The following is a 21,002-nucleotide window of genomic DNA, read 5'->3' on the forward strand; positions in this document are numbered from 1 at the left end:
GTTGTGTTCCCGGGATCAGCCGAGCATTTGAGCCCCTGTAGCATCCTGGAGCTTACTGAGCTACTAGCAGAAAGCTAGAAGCAGCACTCACTGCAGAGACCTGTCACTCAAGGTGACCACGCCCTCATTTATGCAAACACTTTAAGACCTAATATAACTAAAAGGGTTGTGTTATATAAAACAATTCACCCCCCACACAGTAGTCATGAAGGGGGAATCTAACTATACAGAGAATATGTTTTTTTGAACCACGATGTAAACATGTTTATTTCTGCTGTAAAGTTGGTCATTTTAACATGGGGGTCTATGGAAATTGCTCCCTTCTGCAGACTGCTCCTACTGGCCACTAGATGAACTGCAGTTTGAGGCACTTCCTTATTGGCCTCCCGGCTCTGCCCTAGAGTTTGCCGCTTGCTTTAATCACAAAAAACATGTCATGTTCAATACTCCTGAAGTTTAATACATAGCAAATAATCTAAATTGCAATCTGTGGTCTGCAAAAAAATTGCAATTCGATATATTTTCCATTTCATTCAGCCCTCTCTAATGTTGTAAACCAAATGGGACATCTGCAGTGAAATCTGCAGGAGAGCTTAAAGGCCCGGACACACCAAGCTGACACCAAAGAACTGACACAGACGGACCCCCGACTGTTGTGTCGCCTCGCGTCTCTGCGTCTTAGCCATGTGTCGCACTGGAACACACCGCAAAGACTTCAGCCGACGGCCAAGAAGCACGTACGAACTGCGCATGCGTGAGTGGCAATAACTCTCCTTACCAGCAGGCGGCGGTAGTGTGTATTCGTCATTCAAAAGAGGCAACAACCGGAAGACAGACTGCGTGATACACCGAGAGAAGAAGAACAGACTGCATGATATAAACAAACAACAAATAGCGTGCGTTCCATTTTCACTCTACAGCGAGAAGCTCATGGGGCTTTCCCCAACCTGTGTCGAGAGCTGGAGGTAAATGAAATCTCAGATTTGCCTTCTTAATAGTTTGCTTGGGTCCCTCACTTCCGTTTCGCTTCTCATGCACTGATTCGCTAGCTGAACAGCCAATCAGAGTGATTTCTTTTGCCGACAGCCTTTGGCCGTTTTTGGCCGAAAAGGCGTCGGCCCGGCTGAAAAGACACGACGGTGGGGGACACACCAATCTGAGTAGGGCGTGTCGACGCTCATCGTCGGCCTGACGCCCATCGACGGCCAAAATCGGCTTGGTGTGTCCGGGCCTTAAGAGCTTTCTCACATTTCATGTCTTTGCTTTTTCTCACAGCAAGAGCTTAGAAAACTTTAGGGATTATTTTCTGGTTCATCGAAAAATAAATCATGATTGAGGAAACGCTAAGAAGTTATTATATGTGTAATAAATATCATGCCAAACATCCTGCAGGTGTGTGTATAAATATAAATATAGAATGGATTTGTATTGTGGATTATTTAATACTTAAACCTTAAATAATCCACAATACAAATCCATTCTCAACATCTAGATATCCATATCCTCAGTGTGACTTGAACTAATGTCAGACAGTCCACTCAAACACACATAGATGGAGAGTACCAACATGTACTGTAAGAAAGCCCAAAATCAATGCAAGGGTTTCTTCTACAGTCCAGTTTGCTTTTTACCACGGGATTGCAGGTCTCCCTTGAAAAAGAGATCGTTGATCTCAATGAGATTTTTCACCTGATTAAATAAAGGCTCCAAACAAATAACCGGACAGTGAAGCAGGGAAGTTACCGTGAGAGAGAAAGAAATTATAATAGTGTGAGCTCTTGAAAGACCCGGGGCGTTTCATTCATGTTTAATCGCCTCTCAGACTGTAGCACCTCTTTGATATCGCTCAGTGGGTGCAGGCAAAAAAGAAGAAGGGACTTAATGCGCGGCTGCCCCGCTGCTCATCATGCATCCTTTGGTTAACGAGAGGGAACAATTAAATCACTGGCTGCTTTTCATGAATTAAAAAAGACCTCTTTTCAGGAGGGACTTCCGTCTGTGGAGAAGCCCTGTGTCTAATCACCAGCACAGTGTAGGGTACAGATTTTAAACCCAAAGTGCATATATAAGGACCCAAACACTACCTTCTCGGCACAAAAAAGCAGAAATGAGAGCAGCCAGTGATGCTAACTGGTGGACATAGTGGAGCATATTACAGCTAAATGGACTGATTTTCTCATTTGGAGGTGGTGGTGACCCAAATTAGAGCTAAAACAGGGATTTATATATTGGACTCATTACATAGAGACACGTTCAACTCCACATGACTACTTAATTTGCTCTGGAATGGCTGGATATGCAAATAAGGGATGGTATTGTATATGATTTAATTGCAGATTGTACTTAAAAACACCTACATTAAGTTGATTATGGTGAATTTGCCATATCAGGTCACTACTATTATATTACATTACATGTTACTTGTTAGACGCTTTTATCCAAAGCGACTATAAAGAACAAGGCTGATTCTTAACCCTTTGGAGTCGACCGTCACGCCGGCGTGATCAGATCACATGACCTGTTCAAGCCGGTGCCGCATAAAAACAACAGTCCGGACAACATTGCCGTGTGTTTCCGTCGAAAGTACTGGCTTGAAACTATATGCCAGTCTTTGTTTCATGCCAGTAAACACGGAGATACGATGATATAAAGTTAATACAAATATATATGCTACCTCAATCAAACTTTCACATTATCATAGTGACATCCCATGTATATATTTCCAGCTTTCAAATTGTTTCGTTGTGCATGTTTGTGTTACCTAAATAAAAAATAGTATCATTTTCAAAATCCGTTTTTACGTTTTTTTGTGATTTTGTCCAAAATGTTCATATAGTATCTCAAAATGAAAAAAAATAACTATCAGGTTATATAGGTGAGGTTGTCCTTAAAAAAAGATACCAAACATTGACATGTCAAACATTTCTTAATGGGGTTTATTTAGTAAGACAAATCAAAAGTATGCAAAAACGGCCAAATTAGCCCAGGACTCCAAAGGGTTACAGGAATTATCATAAAACATGAAAAAACTCACAGTGTTGCTATTTCATCCTTTATTTATGAAAGATAAAGAGAGATTCAAGTAGTTTAATTGCCATTATGAAGCATATTTAGGCAAAGATATTCCTAAAAAAGTCCCCAATTTTTTCAAGAATAACTGTTTTCCAACGCTTTTGGAATGTCATCCTAAAAAAAAGGTGATGAAATATCAATGTTGAGTTAACACATTGTTTTTTTAAACCCTAATCGGACAAAAGAGTCAAATCTTTTTAACATTCAATCTTCTTTGATTATCAGTGTAAATATTACATTCTCAGTGCATGAGCACATGGAAGACCCATTACTTGCACTGTCAATAACAGACTGCAGATATTTTTCTGTCAACGCAAAACAGAGAAAATTGGCGAGCCATGCTGAAATGATTAGCTTGACAAAGAAATGATACAAGGTGTGATGTGTGATAGTGTAATAGATATGACAAGTCATGGTTGATGACCTTCCGGGTCTGTCCAGCAGAGGGCGCTTGTTGTTTGCCACTGGTGCATAATACATTAGACTTGAAGCAAACGAACAACGTCTCCGTTTCCTTGTCTGATATTTTCCCCATATTAGGTGAGTTCATCCGTGATAAATGTTATATATGTAGACTGACTGTGTGTAATATTAATGTGAAAAGCACACTGTTGGTGTGATAGTTGTTAGAGGGTATTTTTGGAGGGTTTTTCTGGGTTCTGTAATTGTTGTAGCTGTGTATGCTAGCTTTGCTAGCGCCATTAGCTTTGCTGGCGCCATTAGCTATGCTAGCGCCGCTAGCTATGATAGTGCAGTTTAGCTCCAAGAAGGGGATTTTGTGTGTTAATTTGGATGTATGTTTGCAGTACGTGCATTGTTAGTGTTTGTTTTATGTCAAGAATCTATGTTTTGTATTATACAGTGTGCTATGTGTACCATGTGGTTGGTTGCATAATACATTAGACTTGAAGCAAACGAACAACGTCTCTGTTTCCTTGTCTGATATTTTCCCCATATTACAACCCAGTCTCACGGCATTTCGTGTTATAGTCACGAAATTAATCTATTGATTCGTGTTCACCAACACGATTTTACCATTTTTTTCGTGTCACACAGAACGATTTTAAAAGCAATGTAAATAATAACAAATTAGAAGGAAAAAGACATTAAAAAAATTACAGATTTCAGTATTCTGACACAGAACGATTTTAGAAGCAATGTATTTATATTGGTAGTATGTTTCGTGCCTGCACCAAATAATAACAAATTAGAAGGAAAAAAAGATGACATAAAATACAGATGTCAGTATTCTGAGGCTCTGAGACATTTATTTTCCTCACTGACGGCAAAAAAACTCAGACATTATACAATTTAAAATAAAAGGGATAGGGTTAGGCTTAGGGTAAGATATTGAGTAAGAACATGTTTTTATGAACCACACAGCTTCTGGTCTTCCAAGACCCGACCAGACAAAAAGACGTGTTGCAGGCACGAAACATACTACCAATAGAAATACATTGCATTTAAAATCGTTCTGTGTGACACGAAAAAAATGCGAAAATCGTGTTGGTGAACACGAATCAATAGATTACATTAATTTCGTGACTATAACACGAAATGCCGTGAGACTGGGTTGCATATTAGGGGCTTAACAATAGCATTTTGGATTTGACAAAGATACAGATCAAACTGTTTGCTGATTTTTTTAATGCAACCTTACAGTGATGCTAGGTTATCAAAATGGTAGAGCTTATTACTTGAAATGATAAAAAAATGTTCTTTGATAAGAAAGGGCAAGTGTAAACATGTACATGACTCCACTGTAAAGTCATTTTTGCCCGTCTACCCACAATGAAGCTAGGAACATACGTGTGGTTTTAATGAAAGTCTCTCATCTCCCATGTTGTACACGCAGCTTCACACACACAACATATAAATGTGAGACGATGCATGAAGTGCAAGAAACCGGAAAAAACAGGCGACCCCGGGATCAAATCATCAAACAAAGAGTGTCACAGCAGATGAAACACATTTAGAATTTCACACGTTGCTATCAGACAACCTGAATGGAAAACTTTACAACACATTTGCTCACTCTTTCCCCTCGGCTCGGGCGATGTTATAATAATGTGCTCACTCAGGCTGACAACTTTCACACTTCCATTTTCACTCTGAAATAAATACACTCCAGAGATAAAGGGAGCGGTGGAGCATCTGAATGAGATATGGGTAATGAAAGTGAAGAGAACTGATAACGACAGATGAATTTGAGCAGTCTTATTGATGTAAAAAGTGATTAGAGAATGTTTGTAGGGTTTAGCGATGAAAGTATTGGATGGAAAATGTTATTGGCCATAGATAGAAAGACAGCTATTTGAAAAAAATCTTACAAAGTTCAGCAAAGAAACCCAGTCTAGACTAGAGGAAAGGGAAAATTCTGTCTTTTTTCCTCAAAATTCTGACTTTCTCTCAAAATTCTGACTTTTTCTCAAAATTCAACTTTTTCTCAAAATCTCAAAATTCTGTATTTTTTCCTCAAAATCTCAAAATCATGACTTTTTCTCAAAATTCTGTCATTTTCTCAAAATTTAAAAATTCTGACTTTTTCTCAAAATCTCAAAAATGTTAATAATCACTGGTCACCGGCTTGAGCTTCGATCTCAGGATCCAACAGCAAAATCCATGTGTTTCTGATCCTCTCCAGAATGGAAGTAGTCATCACATACAGAGCATCAACTTAGTTCCTGAACAGTGTCCTTCACATGCTGATATCCAAGAGAGGGAGTTACACAGTCACAAGATGGAGGAATAGAAAGCAGTATTCAATGTTTACTTCAGGTTAGCTCCACGTCAGAAATGAGCATGCTTGTCATGTGTCTATCTCCATAGAGGCTGAATCATCATGTTAATCACATAGCTATCATATGCCTAAAACAGTCCTGATGCTCTTCTAGGTAATCACACATCCTGTCATGTTCACAGCTACAGTTGGGATACCTTTGTTATAATGTGGACTCTGATATTGGAAGAGGACATTCAGTATTTTCCCAACAAGGCCCAAGACCTAAAATTACTCATATTATGAGACAAAGGCAAATTCAGGTGAAACACCTTTAAAGGGGACCTATAATGCAAAATGCACTTTTGTACGTCTTTTATACATGAATATGTGTCCCCGGTGTTCCAGGGAACTCACCAAGTGTCAGAAAACACAACCCTCTCTATTTTCCTCCATACCCAGATCTCTAAAAGCGGGGCTGCAACGGATCTGATAAAAACTGATTCAGATTTGAATATTTCTCTGACGTCAGGACGGTGGCGCTACGGCTATTGGGCCAACTCTCCACCTATCAGGGGAATGTGGGGTTGGGCCACGGCCGGCCATTGCCGCTCGAAAGCGCTGGAGACGCTGTAGTACATATGCCAGGCCTGTAAGTGGTGCTGTAGTCTGCCACAAAAGCAGCAAAGAAGACTTCCCGCGCATGGTTGCCATGGTTACCCTTCTGTTTATTCTCCGCTGTGGCTTTTTCTCTCCCTCCCCGAGGCAAGCGTTTGCTCCCGCTGCTTTAATTCAATGCAATCCCTCCCCGTCGAGGCAAGCACTGTAATTCTCTCCGGTTAGTCCACCAGCAGATGACAAACACCCACCTCTCCGCCTCTTCCAAGGAACGAGGGCAGAGCTTCAGTTAGATTTTTTTTCGCCGGTCAACATGTCCGTTAAAGTTTAAATCTTCCGGACAAAATTAGAAAAGTGCCGATCAAAGGTCTTCTTTGTTATTTATTGAGCTTTAAAACAAATGAATAACAACTCTATATAATAATATAATAAAACATGGAGGACAGAGATCTCTTTTTCTCCCCCTCTTCTGACAGCCCAGCAGCTGTTCAGAGCACGCTCCCCTCTCCTGCAGGGGGGCGTGGTCAGCTGCAGCTCACCGAATCAGCCCCCTGCAAAAAAAGGGCTGGAAAGAGCAAATGGAGCGAAATGAGGCATGGCTAAAATGCAGGATCTGTTTGGTATTTTGAAAAAAAAACTATATTTATATACTTTATATAGGTATGGCCCTACAATATATTGTTCAAATATAGCATGATAGGTCCACTTTAAGTAAGGCACTTACAAAGTCTGACAAAAAATATCAAACCACTTCAGTTTGTTAAGTGCACTACTGCAATGTCCTGGAACTGTGAATGCAGCGCCTCAGCGGGGACGTGACATACATTCCTGTGAGCTGATGGAAAAGGGAGGTTCATCCACCTTTTATATCCACCCTGCCACCTCCTTGTTAAATCTTAACTCTGTGAGAGCCCTAAGTGCCACAGCTCTCAATAAATCATTCACAGCAACCCTGACTAACAGCTAATGACCACCAACGCATTTTAACAAGTGTGCTCTGAAATACAGCCTTCCTGGAAATGCTCCTTATAGAGATGCATTTAAAAAAACATCGAAGCAATTCAATGTCACGGAGCACAGCTAGACGGAGAGTTAAGACCCTTGGGGTTAGGCCAGTTCAAGGCAGATTTTGATTGAACAAGGTTAGGACACTTTTCTTATTGCTCTGCAGCTAATTGGAAGAGACAGTAATGGTAGGCTTTATGCTCAAAAGCACATTAGCAATGACTCTGCCCTTCAATAAACTTAACTCACAAGTACACCATTCACAAAAAGGATTAGCGAGCATTCACGGCCGTAAACCTGTACACATTAAGATAAAAGGAAATTGCGTAATTCCCAAAACATTCACAAAGGGTGAAATGCACATCCACTGCGCAGGCATTCAAATGGCGGCTTGATACTCATCTGCTTTTTTTAACAAATTGGTTCCCTTTAGTGTTTACTTCCTGTCTGTCTCCTTCTGTTGTTCCCTTTAGTGTTTACTTCCTGTCTGTCTCCTTATGTTGTTCCCTTTAGTGTTTACTTCCTGTCCGTCTCATTCTGTTGTTCCCTTTAGTGTTTACTTCCTGTCCGTCTCCTTCTGTTGTTCCCTTTAGTGTTTACTTCCTGTCCGTCTCCTTCTGTTGTTCCCTTTAGTGTTTACTTCCTGTCCGTCTCATTCTGTTGTTCCCTTTAGTGTTTACTTCCTGTCTGTCTCCTTCTGCTGTTCCCTTTAGTGTTTACTTCCTGTCTGTCTCCTTCTGTTGTTCCCTTTAGTGTTTACTTCCTGTCCGTCTCCTTCTGTTGTTCCCTTTAGTGTTTACTTCCTGTCCGTCTCCTTCTGCTGTTCCCTTTAGTGTTTACTTCCTGTCCGTCTCATTCTGTTGTTCCCTTTAGTGTTTACTTCCTGTCTGTCTCCTTCTGTTGTTCCCTTTAGTGTTTACTTCCTCTCTGTCTTCTTCTGCTGTTCCCTTTAGTGTTTACTTCCTCTCTGTCTTCTTCTGCTGTTCCCTTTAGTGTTTACTTCCTCTCTGTCTTCTTCTGCTGTTCCCTTTAGTGTTTACTTCCTGTCTTCCACAGTTGACTTGAACATTTAATGGCCTTCTTTATGTGGATTGATTTGACTGCACTTAGTCCCTTGATCATCCTTAGCAACGGTCTGTTCTCCTTAGTAACGGTCTGTTAGCCAGAATTAACAACCTTTGGAACGTCCAAATTGACCAATCAGAACCTATTTAACCGAGCCGTGTAATAAACTGGATTCACGATGAAGTGTATTCTTTCCTGTAGTGCTGAAGTGCACAGCGTATGAAACGTGTGTGATAATGTAGCCTGCATTAATAGATCGTAAAAATACTTGAGACATTTAATTATCTGAGTAAAAAGATCTGTGGGACATACAGTAGAGCGCGAAGACGTTCAAAGAACCGTCTGATCCGTTTCTCAATGTGCAAGAAATTAAATTAACTTCAGATCACCTTTGTTGAAGCTAATTAATTTTGATTTGTTTCCAACAGTGGTTGCAAACACTTGTCCTAGGGACTCACAGCACTGCTTAATTGGAATTTGCTTTTAACCTGTCACTGTAGCTGGAAATCTGCCCATGCTTTGTACCATGGATTTTAAATTGGAATAAAAACAAGATAATAAAAAATAAAGCAAGAAGTTATTCTCTGCATGCCAAACCGAACAGAACGTGAAAGTTGTTTTACAAGGAAGAAAGGCATTAGCAGATACTGAAAGACGGTGAGGACAAAACGGAGACGTTCACATCGCTACAGTATCTTAGCAACAGATGTACGTCTACTTTGTGCCAAATACAAGAAAGTGGTGAAGAAAGGGATGGAGACTGACAGGATGACAACTCTTAAGGTCCTGAAGGAGTGGAGGTCCTACAGAGTTGAGTATAATCAGGAAGCCTTCTTCTATAAAATATTAAATTGCTTTTTAATGGCAGACAAGGCAACAATACAGTAGAAACATGTTCTGTCAGACAGGAACATTACATTAACGCAGTCTGTTAGAAGTAGACGTCAGATCTCTCTTCAATACCTCTTTCTAAAGAAATCAAAGCCTTTGTCTGAACAGTTGATTCCTCTGGCAATGTTTTCTCTCTTAAAGGTCCCCTATTATTCTGTTTTTCATCAATATATCACAGGTCTCAGATATATACAAAACATGTCTCTGAAGTGTTTGGCTCCAAACACCAAACAGAGCATTGCAGCATTACCCATAATCCCCTCTGTTTCAGCCCTGTTTCCAAAGTGCTGATTCTCTGTCTGTTACTTTAGATGAAAATAAGGAGCCCCTCCCCACGCCCCTCTGAGAGAGATTTGGTTACAAAGAACTCAATGGTGCTCTAGGAGGAGATTCAGGTGATAAGGGGGGGGGGGGGGGGGGGGGTTACCTTGGTTGCTGATTGGCTAATGGTTACACAAGACAAAACATCGTTATGACATCACAAAGTGGCCAAAATCTGATCAGCTCATTTTCAGACAGGTTTTTATAGAAATGGATCAGGACAAAAAGAGAGAGAATCTTTGTTCCTGAAACTTTCAGAGTCTCTTTACACAGAGGGGACACATGTTGATGTAGAAGAGACATGAAGAAGAGGGGACACATGTTGATGTAGAAGAGACATGAAGAAGAGGGGACACATGTTGATGAAGAAGAGACATGAAGAAGAGGGGACACGTGTTGATGTAGAAGAGACATGGAGAAGAGGGGACACATGTTGATGAAGAAGAGACATGAAGAAGAGGGGACACATGTTGATGAAGAAGAGACATGAAGAAGAGGGGACACATGTTGATGTAGAAGAGACATGAAGAAGAGGGGACACATGTTGATGTAGAAGAGACATGAAGAAGAGGGGACACATGTTGATGTAGAAGAGACATGAAGAAGAGGGGACACATGTTGATGAAGAAGAGACATGAAGAAGAGGGGACACATGTTGATGTAGAAGAGACATGAAGAAGTGGATTTAGTATAATAGGTGACCTTTAAGGAAGGTTCATTATGACTAATGAGACATTTTAGCTACGTTTTGATGTGAAAGTGTTTATTTGGTAATGTTGCAGTGAAGATGAAAGTGTTTTGGAAATCTACTAACCATACATCTGTATATTTTTCCACTGATGCTTGAGACAAAACTCAGGATGTCTTGGCATATTTTTTTAATCCTGTAATAAATCTCTTTTGAATATCTCTGTCCTTCATTCAGGCTTTTCAAGAGGAATGTGTCATTGATGAAAAAATATGAATCTTTACTTTGAGTATGCCCTTCAGTGCCTTTGCGGTTCAACATGGATTGGATACTTGTACAACATGGTTCAAAACATGTCTTTCAGCTTGTTAATATTTCATTTATATGTTGCTCTTATAGCATGTAAGGGCTTCAGTTCTTTTGTGGTCTATATAGGGGCGTAGGAAGGAATGTTTTACCAAATGGGTGCACGCTATGGATGTTTGAGCATTGATTGAATCCCATTTCTAATTCACAATTTATAAAAAAAAAGATGTCTTGGTTTTCATAAAAGATATCAGAAAGAAAAGTCAGTCACAAAATGAAATACAAGCTACTCAAGCAAGACAGATGCAGAGAAGTGCATTTAATAATAATAATAGCTTGCATTTATAGCACCTTTCAAGGGACCCAAGGTCGCTGTACAAGTAATAGGGCAAAAACAAACATAACAAAAGTCAGACAGACAAAACAACAAATAGATTAGGGGCCGAAAGCCTTGGCAAACAGATGGGACTTGAGGGCCCTTTTGAAGGAGAGAGAGAGAGAGAGAGAGAGAGAGAGAGAGAGAGAGAGAGAGAGAGAGAGAGAGAGAGAGAGAGAGAGAGACAGAGAGAGAGAGAGAGAGAGGGACAGAGAGAGAGAGAGAGAGAGAGAGAGAGAGAGAGAGAGAGAGAGAGAGGGACAGAGAGAGAGAGAGAGAGAGAGAGAGAGAGAGAGAGAGAGAGAGAGGGCGTCAAGCGTGGGGATGTGGCGAATCTCCGCAGGGAGAGCGTTCCAGAGGGTGGGGGGCTGCCACACTGTACGCTCTGTCCCCGAAGGTTCGCAGTTTGGTGCGGGGGGTGGTACATTTAAAACCTTTTTCCCAACATAATACCAGAGGTCAGAGAGGATAATGTAAACAGGTTACACTAGGGCTGTGCAATTAATCGTATTTTAATCGCAATTACGATTTTGGCCTGCCACAATTACGAAAACAACATAATCGAAAAAAACAATTATTTGCTTTGCTAGGTTGGGCAATAGTGCACTGCAACATTTTTGGTCTCATTTATTTGTATTTATCATATTTATATATGTTTAGTAGCTTGGGGAAGTGCGCTCCAAAATATTTGTTGATCTTGTTTATTGGTATTTATTATTTTGATATCATTTATTTAAATGTATAATTTATTTTATTTATTTTTGTATTGGTTTTTCAGTTGAATTATACGTTCAGGGTAATCGACAGTTAAAAAGATACTGTTCAAATTATTATTTGTATTTGTTTTAAAGTTCAATAAATTGATTTTTTCTAATTGTATTTAATAATCGTGATATCAATTATTGACCCAAATAATCGTGATTATGATTTTGGCCATAATCGCACAGCCCTAGGTCACACTATAACTCTGGTATCTTACTGTGGAAGAACCCAAAGACCTACCTGCTTATTTTCAACAGTGCTTACACAATCCAACTTCCACTCTTTTACTTGTCTAATCGTGTGTCACTGCTCTGCACCATTGCACTGACTGCAGTTTGACAACAGCGATTAAGCACCAGAGCGAACAGTGTTTTTCAGACTCGACTCATTAGCAACAACCCAAGGTGTCAGACCCACATGTCCAAAAGACGGGAAACAAATATCATCAAACTGCCTGGCTGTGGATGCCTGAGCAGCCGTGGATGCAGAGACACAAACAAGATCAGAGACGCAGAGAAAAAGTGTTTTACTGGTGAAGAAAACTCTCAAATCTCCTTCTTCCAGCGTCAGAGCAGTGAGGCTGATTTAAAAAAGGCACACAAAACTAAGTCTGGAGGTGCAGAGGTTCAACATTAAGGACAACAGTCGGTATCTATTTGGCCAACAACGTGTAATGGCTCCTATTCTCTTTCTACATGGAGATCCTTGGAGCTGGATCATGATCAGAATGTGAGAGAATACTGATAAGGCACAACATTGAAAAGGGGACGAAAGAAATGCTCAACAAACAAATGGGTTTCAAATACAGATTTTAAAGTAGCCTATTGAGTCTGAGGCATTGTGTGCACTTAGTTATAATCATCCAACACTTTATTCCACTTCTATTCAGAGAGCAATAACATTATTACAACGACATATTCACCAGATAATACTACAAAGAAGGTTTGTCCTCTATAAAGACACCAATGTTGTATCTCTGTAACGGTTCATGTTTTCTCCGAGCCTCGTGGAGAATACAGAGTAGGGCTGCACGATTTGGGGAAATAATCTAATTGCGATTTTCTGACAGATATTGCGATTCGATTTGCGATATTTGTTTTTAAGCGACCCAACGGAAGTTTATTGTAAAATGCGGCCATATCTCCGGCTAGGAAGGTCGTATCAACGTGCTCCCGTCTCCAGCACCCCCGCAGCCCGAGCTACGAGTGAAAGAACTAAACTTACATGAAACTTCCGTTGGGTTGCTTTAAAGTCAAGCTTCAGTTTCAGATTGTCCTAACTCGCCTGTATATATTATATGAATGATTATATAAATTATTCAAGATTATAAGTATACGTTTATATTGTATGTTAACATATATTAAGATGTAAAAATAAATAAAAATAAAAATAAAAAAGGGAGAAGGGGTCGGATTAAATAAGTGTAAACTTCTTCCGACCCCTTTTCGGACGTGTAATTAGCTAAAGCTTTGTTGTTTATTGTTTATTGATATCAGACAATGATACTGCAGATTATTCAATTATTAATTAAATGTTTCGTTTGGTTATTGCATTCATTTGTATAGTACTGTATCATGTCTGTATCACCTTTTGTTTCATTTGTATTTTCTTTGGTTTTACACGCTCGAAAAAAATAAATAAACTAAAACTAAACTAAACTAAGATTCACCCTGTAATAGAACATGTGATGGAGCATTACTAACCTGACTCAGAGGCTTTGTTTCACCATCTAGGAAAGCTCCATTGGAAGCCATTTGGAAAAGTATTTCAAAAATACTTGGCAGGTGATTGGATCAATCTGTCTATCACCTTCTATCATGGGCCACTTCTGATTGGTCAACAATGACAGGTACATGTGGAGCACAGCACTTCTGATTGGTCAACAATGACTGGTACATGTGGAGCACAGCACTTCTGATTGGTTAACAATGACTGGTACATGTGGAGCACAGCACTTCTGATTGGTTAACAATGACTGGTACATGTGGAGCACAGCACTTCTGATTGGTCAACAATGACTGGTACATGTGGAGCACAGCACTTCTGATTGGTGTGGATGACTGACACACAAGAAGAACATCGCAGACTTAGCGATTTGATAATTGCATGATTTCAAAACGCGATTTCGATTTAAAATCGATGAATCGTTCAGCCCTAACACAGAGTATGTAGATTGATGCACGCAATACCCCTAATGTGCAAAACTACAAGCCTTGATACAATTTTAACACGTGAGTTACATGAATTAACTTGTTAACATTGTTCATAGACCGAGAGGGTGGGTATAATTTGAGAGGAAATCTACATTTTAAACAACTCAAGGTCAGAACAACTCTGAGAAATATGAGTATAACAATCTGTGGGGTGGTTTTATGGAATGGTTTGGAGCAGGAGATAAAACAAAGCACAAGCATAATTCAGTTTAAAAGGATAAGAAACACTTTTTGGGAAAACTATGAGAATGAAGAGAGGTGACTGAAGATGAGAAATTATTGTATATGTATGTATAAATGTAAATGTAAGTAGGAATAACTTGCATAATGACTTAAAGGACAATCATTGATCATGTAAGGGGTGGGAATTAATAAGCATTTGCTTCCTCCTGCTCCCTTTCGGACACATGTGATTTTTTTTTAAATTATTATTATTATTATTATTAATATGAAGAGTTTTTTTTGTTGAATATATAAATATTATCGTGAATGTGGATAAATACTGTATTTTAACAATACTGTATTCTGTTTTTCACATTTGTTATTTTTTTTAATCTGTTCGAAATAAAGATTGAAATTAAATGAACTTCTTAAATTCTCATAAATGTGGAACTTAAATTCTAGGGACCGCTTTTTGTACCATGCTATCAACATGTTTATTTCTTGGGCATTTTAAGCAAGGGGTCTACGGAGATTGACCAGAGTTTGCCGCATGTTGTTACTCAACTCTAGATAAACGTATTTGTTCTGGGAAATGTCACATCCCACTGATAAATATAACATGCAACAGATGTAGAAAACCTAATCAAATATCCCCTCAGTAGTGTCGGAGGCCTGTCCTTCAGCTATAACAGAGTCTGATGTGTTCATAACTCGCCGACTTGCCTGCTGTCTGTTTGGATTTAATATCCATGGAAACAGACCCGACCGCCTGGCTTCGGCATAGCAGTGATGATGAAGTGGCGTGTTATGATAATAGTCATTGGGCGAAGGACGACCGGGAAAATATACAGCACCTTTTGCAAAAGGATTCTCAATGGGGTTCTTGCCAAGTGCAATTTAAGCTAAGCATCCCTCTCTCACCCGAGGGTGTTTAAGCACCGAATGCAGGATCAACAGAGGAGGGTGCCAACAGTGATGACACTTAGAGGAAACATGTGATAGTAAATATCTGGTCTTAAGGGAGAGAGAGTAATGTGGTGTTCCTGTTATCATATTTGATTAAAAAAAGGCTGCTGGAGAAGAAACATTCAAGACGGAGTGATTTTAAAAGTGGTACAGGAATACGTCCTAAAACCCAGGATTGCATTTACTCTTTAAATATTAAAAAAGTAGTGTTGATATGTGGAGATTATCCTGCTGAACAACACGTGAAAGAATCATAAATGTGTGTTTGCAAAGGTGCGTTGTCCGAGGGAGGGACAGGAAGTATATCTGTATGTGCGTATATTAGGGCTGTGCAATTAATCGTATTTTAAATTGCAATTACGATTTTGGCCTGCCACAATTACGGAAACAACATAATCGGAAAAAATAATTATTTTGCTTTGCTAGGTTGTGATATTTGATCTAATTTATTTTTATTTATCATATTTATATATGTGTAGTAGCTTGTTGAAGTGCGCTCCAAAATATTTGTTGATCTTGTTTATTGGTATTTATTATTTTGATATTATTTATTTAAATGTTTCATTTATTTTTGTATTGGTTTTTCAGTTGAATTCTACGTTCAGGGTAATCAACAGTTAAAAAGATACTGTTCAAATTATTATTTGTTTTTGTTTTAAAGTTCAATAAATGGATGTTTTCAAAGTCAATGAATAATCGTATTTAATAATCATGACATCAATTATTGACCAAAATAATCGTGATTATGATTTTTGCCATAATCGAGCAGCCCTAGTGTTTATGATATATTTGTTGTAAATGTGTATCTACATGCTTTACGTTGATGAGTGTATGTGTATGTAGGCATGTGTGTGTGAGAGAATAATTGGGGTGCCGGGGGGAGGGGGGGGTTTATGTATAAAATGTGAAAAATGTATACAAATAAATAAATGTGTGTTTGCAAAAGATCTTGTTTTCCAAAATCAAATGGACACATCTCATTGGCTGTTTGCTTTCAAGGGGGACGCTAAGAGATGCTAACGGGCTACAAAATGACATCATCCCTGCATCACTCAAAACAAAATAAAAAAGTGGATTTTGCAAATACCTTAGCACACCGGCCTCACTGGATGCTGGCTGGATCTTCTTCTCCTCCACGCTCATCTCCTGAGGAACGATTCCTCCTCCACTTTCTCCTCCTCTTCTTTCTGCTGCTGCTGTTTTCTGTCCAGCTTCTGGCTGCTGCTGCTGCTGCTGCTCCTCTTCATCATCATCATCATCATCATCATCCCCTTCCTCATTACCTGGCTTCTCTTTCCCCTGGCTTTCACTCTCGTTGTCGCTCTCTTCGTCTAACATGTCGTCCACCTGTTTTTTTAGAAAAAGGAGTTTCTATGAAATATTGTTTCAAGGTGGCAAGAGAAACGTTTTTTCAATAACTTGTCATATTGAAGTAAATGTTGATTGCCGCGTGTCTGATGGATTGATCTTGTAATCAGTTTGAAGTTAATAAACTCATCACATCCAGTTTCTACCAGAGTCAAATACAATGCCCTACTTTCTAGCTATTTATCTTGTCCACTATCTAAAGAAAAATGGTCAGCTACACCAGCTCAGGATTTCTTGAGCAGCTCATAATTTATACTTCCCCAACTTTACTGAACATTTGAATTAGATTAGACGATTGAGTGCCATCAGATAAATGGAAATATGCAGCCTCTTGGCCATTGACTCATTAGCAGCAAGTAGAGGAAAGAAAACTGGGATTAATTCAGGGGGACATCGTCTTGAGTCGAGCCAAGATGATTATAGGCATCAGGCCAGGCTCATTAAAGTCTTGTTGTTTGGTCATTTGGACAGCAAAGCTCTGCGGTGAAGGTGAAACCGCCTGAAGCAATGCAGGGAATTAAAAAAACGTGTAAATACGGTGGGTCAGCGTTAGTGGTCTTCCAATTCCATTCGTTAAAATCAAATTTGAATGAATATGACCCCGCGGGGCACCAACAAATTACAGGGTAGGATACAAAATAAGAGAGCTTAAATGGCTTGTGTGTGCTTGTGTGTGTGTGCATGTGTGTGTGTGTGTGTGTGTGTGTGTGTGTGTGTGTGTGCGTGTGTTTTCCCCCATGATTGCAAACAGTAACCATTCATTAAGTCTTGCCTTCACCATAATTGCCAAGGATTTATAAAGCGGATCCAATTCTGTATATATATTTTTATTTGTGGAGGTTTGCTCTTCCCTGTAGTGTGTTCTCCAGGTTTTCATGTAATTGGTCTGCAAAGGATAACATCCCTGTGTTCCCTCCAGAGGGAGTTTCTCTCTCACATTGGACTCCTTTGTTTACTTCTTGAACATAGTGACATCACTTTGTAACACTAGCGCGGAGGACTCTTTAAAGTAGAGACACTACATACTGATATACACCTGAACATCAGCAGGAGAGGACTCTTTAAAGTAGAGACACTATACTGATATACACCTGAACATCAGCAGGAGAGGACTCTTTAAAGTAGAGACACTACATACTGATATACACCTGAACATCAGCAGGAGAGGACTCTTTAAAGTAGAGACACTACATACTGATATACACCTGAATATCAGCAGGAGAGGACTCTTTAAAGTAGAGACACTACATACTGATATACACCTGAACATCAGCATGAGGGGACTCTTTAAAGTAGAGACACTACATACTGATATACACCTGAACATCTGCAGGAGAGGACTCTTTAAAGTAGAGACACTACATACTGATATACACCTGAATATCAGCAGGAGAGGACTCTTTAAAGTAGAGACACTACATACTGATATACACCTGAACATCAACAGGAGAGGACTCTTTAAAGTAGAGACACTACATACTGATATACACCTGAATATCAGCAGGAGAGGACTCTTTAAAGTAGAGACACTACATACTGATATACACCTGAACATCAGCAGGAGAGGACTCTTTAAAGTAGAGACACTACATACTAATATACACCTGAACATCAGCAGGAGAGGACTCTTTAAAGTAGAGACACTACATACTGATATACACCTGAACATCAGCAGGAGAGGACTCTTTAAAGTAGAGACACTACATACTGATATACACCTGAACATCAGCAGGAGAGGACTCTTTAAAGTAGAGACACTACATACTGATATACACCTGAACATCAGCAGGAGAGGACTCTTTAAAGTCGAGACACTACATACGGATATACACCTGAACATCAGCAGGAGAGGACTCTTTAAAGTAGAGACACTACATACTGATAGACACCTGAAAATGAGCAGGAGAGGACTCTTTAAATTAGAGACACTACATACTGATATACACCTGAACATCAGCAGGAGAGGACTCTTTAAAGTAGAGACACTACATACTGATATACACCTGAACATCAGCAGGAGAGGACTCTTTAAAGTAGAGACACTACATACTGATATACACCTGAACATCAGCAGGAGAGGACTCTTTAAAGTAGAGACACTACATACTGATATACACCTGAACATCAGCAGGAGAGGACTCTTTAAAGTAGAGACACTACATACTGATATACACCTGAACATCAGCAGGAGAGGACTCTTTAAAGTAGAGACACTACATACTGATAGACACCTGAAAATGAGCAGGAGAGGACTCTTTAAAGTAGAGACACTACATACTGATATACACCTGAAAATGAGCAATATATGTCGGCTTTAAATACAGGTGCCAATCACTTCCTGTTCTGTGTAAACCTCAGAAGAGTTCTTTGCTCATACTGACAAATATCACGAAGGCACTGAACAGTATATACTCAGTGCAGCCATTTCTGCTTCTGGTCACGACCCTTTAAAAAGCCATGGACAGTTCACCATGTCAGAAGGGGACTTACAACCTTAGCAGAAATGGAAGCGTTACATAACTTTCCACATCACCTGTTTTTTCTTTCTGGCTGTAATCAAAGGCCAAGCCGACAGCCCACCATGAGACTTTTGAAACCACTAAAAGCTAGTTTACAGTAAGGCAAATGGAATTTAGTGGGAGTGAGTATCCAGGGCATGCTATTTATTTTAAGCCAAATCCTTCAGTTGCAACTCCATTTCGTTAAGCACTATGCTGTTTTCTACTGTAATGTTTTATCTCCTTGGAGGAAGACGTACAATAGGTAGAGGAACGACCCATTTATTTTTTAATGCATTTCAAAAGAGGCTTTACTGCACAAATGATGTGACTGACAGGAGTCAACGCATTAAAACGTAAATATATTTCTTTACTGTCGAGCAAAGTTATTGAGATTTCGCTTCCAAAGTCTGGACATATACTCTAACTTATACTGACTGAAATCTGGCCTGAGGGGTTTCTCTAACTGAAAGATGTATTTGTGGACAGCCGTTCACTTTAAATGAAAGCCAGCAATTACGAGTAGCTGCTACTGTGGGAGTAGTGAAGTCCTCCAGCAGTTAGGTTTTAGCCATTTTCCATCAGCAGGATTACAGAACAGCTTCTGATTAGCATGGGCATGGGCCAAGAAAAAAGCCAACACATTTTGGAGTGGTTCTGAATCACGGGGCGGATACATGTATTGTTTTTGCACTTGCTGTATGGTAACAGCCTTGATAGATGTCTGTGCTCTCCAAGAGGCCTTCTAGTTTATTAAACGAGTGTTTTTAAATGCCATTTTATAATATGTTTCTGCTGCACTATTTCTTAATGTCTTTCATTTGTGTAAAGCACTTTGAATTGCCTTGTGTTGAAAGGTGCTGTATAAATAAACCTGCCTTGCCTTATTAATATCTGAAATTAAGCTGAAGGGTACGTTCTGTCAGGAAGACTAGCTTCACATTCAGTCACTCCTCAGCCGCATCTAATCAGCTGATTACGAGCGCCCACTCCCAACCAATTGCATGTTGCCACGGTCTCCAGCAGCCAATCATCGCGCTGCAGTTTAAACGTCCTCTCCTGCAGTCATTTAAGCGTTAATGCTGCAAGCCCTCCTCCACCCCATCGACCTAATGTCATCAAATCCAGTGCCCAGGTCGAGCTAATCAGAAGTCCACTAAAATCCAGACCTTCAGCATCCTTTTCATCCCACCTCTTCATCAAATCAAATCCCATCAACATACCCACCAGTTTCTAGACTGGCATATATCTTAAAGGTCACCGATTGTGCAAAAATCCACTTCTTCATGTCTCTTCCACATCAACATGTGTCCCCTCTTCTTCATGTCTCTTCTACATCAACATGTGTCCCCTCTTCTTCATGTCTCTTCTACATCAACATGTGTCCCCTCTTCTTCATGTCTCTTCTACATCAACATGTGTCCCCTCTTCTTCATGTCTCTTCTACATCAACATGTGTCCCCTCTTCTTCATGTCTCTTCTTCATCAACATGTGTCCCCTCTTCTTCATGTCTCTTCTACATCAACATGTGTCCCCTCTTCTTCATGTCTCTTCTACATCAACATGTGTCCCCTCTTCTTCATGTCTCTTCTACATCAACATGTGTCCCCTCTTCTTCATGTCTCTTCTACATCAACATGTGTCCCCTCTTCTTCATGTCTCTTCTACATCAACATGTGTCCCCTCTTCTTCATGTCTGTTCTACATCAGATCAGATTTTGGCCACTTGATGATGTCATAACGATGTTTTGTCTTGTGTAACCATTAGCCAATCACCAACCAAGGTAACCCCCCCCCCCCCACCTTATCACCTGAATCTCCTCCTAGAGCACCATTGAGTTCTTTGTAACCAAATCTCTCTCAGAGGGGCGTGGGGAGGGGCTCCTTATTTTCATCTAAAGTAACAGACAGAGAATCAGCACTTTTGAAACAGGGCTGAAACAGAGGGGATTATGGGTAATGCTGCAATGA

General features: G+C 39.8%; 1 protein-coding gene across 2 annotated transcripts in view; it reads right to left on the reverse strand.

Moving 5' to 3' along the window:
* Window positions 1-21,002, reverse strand: part of ctdp1 (CTD (carboxy-terminal domain, RNA polymerase II, polypeptide A) phosphatase, subunit 1) — a 110,792-nt gene that overhangs the window by 35,803 nt on the left and 53,987 nt on the right. For both annotated transcript variants that reach the window (XM_034131124.1, XM_034131123.1), the window contains exon 12: window positions 16,252-16,511. In XM_034131124.1, coding sequence (XP_033987015.1) covers window positions 16,252-16,511 — 260 coding nt within the window. The remainder of the gene's footprint in view (window positions 1-16,251; window positions 16,512-21,002) is intronic.

Source organism: Trematomus bernacchii, unplaced genomic scaffold (genome assembly GCF_902827165.1).
Source record: "Trematomus bernacchii unplaced genomic scaffold, fTreBer1.1, whole genome shotgun sequence".
NCBI lineage: Eukaryota > Metazoa > Chordata > Actinopteri > Perciformes > Nototheniidae > Trematomus > Trematomus bernacchii.